Source organism: Henckelia pumila, chromosome 2 (assembly GCF_033568475.1).
Source record: "Henckelia pumila isolate YLH828 chromosome 2, ASM3356847v2, whole genome shotgun sequence".
In the NCBI taxonomy this organism is placed as follows: domain Eukaryota; kingdom Viridiplantae; phylum Streptophyta; class Magnoliopsida; order Lamiales; family Gesneriaceae; genus Henckelia; species Henckelia pumila.
The window spans coordinates 140,277,327-140,284,076 of NC_133121.1; the positions used below are offsets into that span (position 1 = coordinate 140,277,327).

Sequence of the window (6,750 nt, forward strand, 5' to 3'; positions counted from 1 at the left end):
GAGGAAATCAACGGTTTCTTTGCCGCCTTCTGCGAATAAAACTCTTTTGTTTTGGCTGTCGATTAGCAGCTTCATGCTCACCGTGGAACACGCCATGTTTAGACTTGCTGTGTAATTCGGAGCGGTGAGAATTTTATAGATATATATAGGAGGCACAGGCACAGACGTTTCAGTTCCAAGAATTTGCATTTTATTCTTTTTCCTGAAGACGTTAAAGTTTTCAAGATTCATAATGGGCGGTGGTTGCAGAAGATTTTACTTCTAACGAGGCTACTTAATTTTTCATTGATAGAAATCTAGTGAATTTATTACGTATGTAATCGTAATCAGGTGTAATTTTTATATTTCCACACGAATGCGTCACTTCAAGCAAATTAACTAGATAAAAGGATCTAACTTCTCAGACTGAACACATCAACACGCAACTTAAATATATTTGATTGTCACCATCCACAAAGTTATGGATTTACATGGTTCCCCGTGCATGTCTCAGTTGAGGGTATGAACATTTCAAGGAATGGTCATGATGACTACAGTGGATTTTTACAATAATTTTTTTTAAAATATCCAAACTTTAATTTTTTTTTTCAAATATAGTTTCAATACTGGAAGAATCCAAAAAACTAAAAAATTTGAAGGATAAAAAATGAATGTTTTTTAAAAAGTTCGCTTGAGCGATATTCAAATTCGTTTAAGCGATGTTTAAAAGAATTTTTTCATTCGTTTTTTTAAAACGAAAACAATTTTTAGCTCATTTCTCAATTGAGGAGTTTAAAACTGTTATTTTTCAGATGGATCAAAACAAGTACCCGGGTCCGGATGGCTTCAATCCAAATTTTTACCAGTAGTTCTGGGAAATCGTTGGTTTGGATGTATTCCAGAATGCCTCAACGTGGCTATATCAGGTAACTTTTCCTTCCAAGCAATACGAAACAAATATCATTCTTATTCCGAAGTGTGAAAGGCCGAAATGGGTAAAAGACTATAGGCCTATAACATTGTGTCATGTCCTGTATAGAATTATTTCTAAAGTCTTGGCAAATAGATTGAGGAACATCTTGCCGAATATTGTCTCTGATTCTCAATCTGCTTTTGTGAAAGGGAGATCGATTGTTGACAATAGCTTAATTGCTTTTGAATTACTCCATGACATGAAGAGGAAGTGGAATGGGGTCAAAGGAGACGTGGCTGTGAAAATCGATATAGGCTAAGCTTATGATCGTGTCGATTGGGGTATCTTCAGGGTATATTAACAAAATTGGGCTTTGCAACTAAATGGAAAGATATCATAAAATCCAACTGTTAGGAATCAATCCGAAATTTGGTTATCGAGAATTAACCAAGCAAACAAAACACACAGATAAGAACAATAATCTCAGAAAGCAGATAAAACCAATAAAACCAACGCACACAGATCAATAAACCAACTCACGCGAAAGCGATTAAACGACGCAAGCATTTACGTGGTTCGGCAATGAATTTGCCCACGTCCACAGGAGAGTAACACAACATTTTTATTAATCACCAACAGAACAACCCAAGCTCAAGAACAGAGCTTATTACAGCTCAGACAAACTATCAAACTAGATACAGACACGATTCAAGCTATTGATACTTGAATCTTTCCGTCACAATCTACGCTTAGTTTTCTCCTCCGAAATCTCTCCTTCTCTCACAATGTATTCTGAAGAATTTTGAATTTCTGTTATTTTCTTCGTTGCGGCCAGCTTCCATCTGCTTATATAGAGAATTACACCGACTTTCATCTTGGGTTTTAGGTCAACAATAACTTACGACCCAAATATAAAATCAACCTGATCCAGACCGATAAGCTTTCATTCATCAGTCTGATCTGTCCTCGTATTTCGATCTGCATCGATTTGCCAACAAGCGTATAGTTTTTCGGACACTTTATCTAACTTCTAACCAAGTCAAAATACTCGAGCAATCTATCTGCATAAACTCATCAGAAGACTAATCAGACCATCACATCGATCTGATCCCAATATACGATCTGGGCCATGAACATGCTTCTGAACACCGAGCTCTTCTGATCTGTACTATTCGATCTAATCTATTCTCTATTCCCATTCAATCTGATAGAACAACACCAACAATTAATAATTGAAAATAATCAAAATATTCTAAACATTAAACCACATGTCAACATATATAAATCAGTTTAGGTCCAATCTCGCGGCTTTAGTCGAAGAAAATCTACTCCATTAACATTAACATAATTACTAGAGAAATTGTTTTTATCATCAAAAAAATAATGAAAAAGTGAAATATGAAAGAAATCTCAACGTTCTTAAAAGATCTTCTCCTTTCTCTGCCCTAGCCGCTAGACGTGTTCACCTAATCTGAATGATCTCCTTCTTTGCATAAAAATCACTTTTTAAACACCTAGAATCTTGGTTCCTTGCCTTTCCTCTTTAAAATCCGCCACAAGATAATTTTTTTTATAACGCGTTGGAGAGTCCAAAAACGACCGTTAGAGCGCAAAATTGTTTTCGCTTTAAAAAACAAATGATAATGATTTGAAACAAAAATTTAATACATATATATACAATAAATAATATTCATAGCTGCGACTGGTTTCAAGAATATATCAAGTCCCCAATCTCGTAACTACGATTTTAAACTATTATATCTTGTAAATATTAATTTCAAACCAAATGTTTCACGATAACATACACACTAAAATACATTTCTTTTATTAAAAAAACATGCCTCCGTCAATAAAAAAAAGTATTTTTAATCATACAAGACAACCCATTTCAACATTTCTAATTTTCTATTTACTCTTGATTATGAATAACTTACAAACATTCCTTCATTATTTTAATTCGATATTTCAAACTTTGGTTAAATTAAGTAGTTAAAATTAAAATCTAAGAAGTAAGAACAGTTTACAAGCTCCCAACGTACGGACACAATTACATAAAATCTAAGTTAACCACATGATTACATACACCAATTACAATTTTATGTTGTGATTAACTCAGGACTTCAAACACAATTACGAATTATATTCCATTCAACACAATTAAGGCTGAATCGAAGTTCCAAAAAGACCAAAATAAAGTTGATCAACAAAAAGAGTACAATTAACTTGAAACTAGAGAATCAGAGATCACTTCAAAAAAAAAAAAAACTTGATACAATGCCAATACTTTCTTCATATATATCCAAACCATGCATCCATTAATTCACTTACAGTTGAGGAATACATCAGTCAGCACCTTCTGAGATTGCAACGAAGCCTTGAGCAACTTCACAGCCTATGAAAGAAATAAAGTCTTATAGTTCCCACAAGTAATTGGTACGAGGGTGCATGTGCATGCATGCTAGATGGGTTGATAGGTTTCGAAGCACAAAATTTATGGAAGAAAAAAAAAAGAAAAAAAGAAATGATGCATGTATATATATATATATTAATTCATACCTCATCCATTCCCAAAGTTACATCCTTTTCTTGCAAGATCCCCACATCCTTGACATTGAACTTATTAATCAAAGTAATACTGGAGATAGTAGACATGGGATTCACCACCAAATTGTCCATTATCATGTAAGTGACTACTCCCTTCACAAAACCCCCTTCAGTCGATGCCTTTTCTCCCGGAGGAGCCACGTATGAAAAAACTTTGTTCATTGTCTTGTTGCACTGGGGGCAAATAGCCCTTGGATCATCAGAAACGCTATAAGAACATAATTGAAAGTTGTCATAACAACAATCATAACAGTTTGGAACATTATTTCCGCAAACGTAGTATATTCTATCGGTTGTTGCATCGACGTTCGCCAGGAGCAGATCATGAACTGGAGAAATGCCAACTGCAGGAGGCATCGGCTTCAAAAGGGTGTCCTTTTTTTGGTTTGGTAGAATATATGATTCGTTCAGTTTTTCTACGCTCTCGTATAGGTTTGTTAAGGAACCCACCATTCCTTGTTTCCTGAGGAGGCTAACAACAGTCGCCACAGGCAAAGAGAGGATGTGGAAGAGGAAATCTACGGTTTCTTTGCTGGCTTCTGCGAATAGAACTCTTTTGCTTTCGCTGTCAATCAGCAGCTTCATGCTCACTGTGGAACTCGCCATGATTATAGAATTGGCTGTTTTGCTGTGAGAATTTTATAGTTGGGATATATGGGGCTGACGATTCAGTTCCAAAATTTTGAATTTATTCTTTTTTCCGAGGACGTTAAAGTTTCCAAGGTTGATAACGGGCGGTGGTTGCAGCAGATTTTACTGCTATCGAGGCTACTTTTTCATTGTTATAAATCTCGTGAATTTATTACGTATGTAATTTTTATTTGGGAAAATTGCAAATTTAGTCCTGTATGTTTGTCATTTTGCGATTTTGGTCCTTTATGTTTTCACATTTCAGTTTTAGTTCTGTATGTTTCGATTTTTGGCAATTTCGGTCCTTATTCTTCGAAAATGCTGACGTGGCACTGTACACGTCAGCTCCACATCAGCGCCACATCGAAAAAAAGACTAAAATTGCCAAAAAAATAAAGATAGCGGACTAAAACTGCAATCTGAAAATATAAAGGACCAAAATCGCAAAGTGACAAACATACAGGACCAAAAAAGCAATTTTCCCTTTTTATTTTCCACACGAGTGCATCAGTTTATGTACATGCGTGGAGAGAAGTGATGAGAACCAGAAATTAATCAATCCGGTAAGTTTTAGGAAAAGATGGAAGGATCTAACTAATTCTCAGACCGAAGTCAACACGAAACATGAACACTTCCTCGCGTTTCACTATTTTTTTTATTTGTCACAAATATATTATATAGTTTTTATATTTAATGTTAAATTTCTTATTTTTTAATCAATATACCCGTTTTAAATTAATATCATTAAATAATTATACAAAAATCTTTTATGAAATAGGGGTATTTGTTATATATGGCTGAGGTGGATAAAGTCTAAATATTCTTAAAATCATTTTCGAAAAATTTGACAAGGTCTGCATCGAGATGCTACTCGAGATAGACTATACTTTATTGATGCTTTAATCATCATGAGATTAGATTAATTATTTATCGACGTGCAGTATTTGGAAGAATGTTGCACATTTATATATTCATGAAGCCAAAAGTCCTGAATCCAAACATTATAAACCAAGCGATAAAAGATATCAGATATTATTATTTATTAACTTTTGGTTTAGAACTTCGAGAAATTCGTTGAATATGGTAATTAAAATTTGGGTATAGCCCAAGGAAAATGGTATGATCCTATGTATTTGTCTTGAGAATATTTGTAGGTGCGGCCGATCGAGTTGTTATTTTAAATTAAAGCCATTATGCAATATGTGTGAAAGTAAGGAAATAAAAGAAATTAACAAATGGGCTCGAGGAAGTCCCTACTATTTATTTTTTTATTAGTACTATTATTATTTTGGAACAGATGATCTAATTAATCCTAAAAATTTAATGCTCCTATAAAGTGAGCCGCATTGAATTAAAAAAAATAAATGCATGTGTACACCCTCATAATAATAGCAAGAAATAATGTCTTGGTAGCACATTAATTAATTTGACGACCATATAGAATGAGCAAAAAATAAATGTTGATTCGACGTGAATTATAAATTGAAGTTCTCCGTTATTATTTGTTTATTGATACAATTCAACAAAAATTCCAGTGTGACTATTCATAAGTCCATTTTTCTTATGCACTCATGAAAAAATATGAATTTATCTCAAAAATAATTATTTTTCACTTTAATATTAGATCAGATTAATTTTGTTTCACACATATAGATTTGTGAGATCATTTCAATAGAAATCAAATCAATATTTTTTAGTTGCCATTCATTTTTAAGACACATTTTAGTTATTAATCGCTGGCGTTGACTTAGAGGAGTGGCATCGTAAGCAAAATATTTTTTTAGCACTTGTTTAGAAGATAAAAGTTATATTTGTGTAAATACATTTTCACTTAACCTAGTTGCTTTAATTAGACATAAATAATTCTCCATTTTGTTCATTGGTGAACAATATGGGTCGAGTTCTTGATAAAATATGTTATAAGGGCAACCACAGAGACATTTCTCCCAAATGTTTGTGAACTCATTATTCAACATCATCTATCCAATATCTCATATTTCAAATATCTTACATTCTACCCGGTTAATAAAATGTTCTTCAAAATGGTGAATATTTAAATTTTAATATGGGTCTCCCCAAATGTCCACCATTACGAATGTCCTAAATTAATTAGGGTTTTGTTTGTGCATTAGATAACTCATCTCACAATAAAAAATTTCGTGAATTATATAATTTTTCATTTTCGTTTTCGTTTTTTCTTTCTTTCTTTCTTTTCAAACGGCAACATGCTTCAATTCTGGTGTAAGGACCCGATATTAATATATTAATTAATTTGTGTGTTAAAAATATGTATTTTTAAATATCGGTTTATAGACGATATTAAATGAATATGTTATTTATAGAGCACACAGGAGTTGAACCCCGAATGAATAAAATAAGACACACATTAAACTAATACATATCTATATATACATATATAATATATATATTTCTATCAGATATCACCGTCTCTCTTTCTTCCTCGTTTTCTTCTGTTTCTTTTATTTTCAATTTCTTCCTTTCTTCAAATCTCCGTATCTCCTTCGTTTTTGGCCGGATTTCAAAAGTAAATATAGTTCCGGAATCCTCGCGACGAGAGCTATCTTTTGGTACCCATATTTCATATTTTTAGTGAACTGTCCGAA

At 33.1% G+C, this 6,750-nt stretch overlaps 1 protein-coding gene across 1 annotated transcript; it reads right to left on the bottom strand.

The window, feature by feature from the left end:
• Window positions 1-3,212: 3,212 nt before the first annotated feature.
• LOC140878545 (uncharacterized) lies at window positions 3,213-4,102 on the bottom strand. Its single transcript, XM_073282149.1, has 2 exons — window positions 3,449-4,102; window positions 3,213-3,284 (listed from the first exon to the last, which is right to left on the bottom strand). The coding sequence occupies exons 1-2, from the start codon at window positions 4,100-4,102 to the stop codon at window positions 3,213-3,215; spliced, it is 726 nt and encodes a 241-aa protein (XP_073138250.1).
• Between the last annotated feature and the right edge of the window lie 2,648 nt (window positions 4,103-6,750).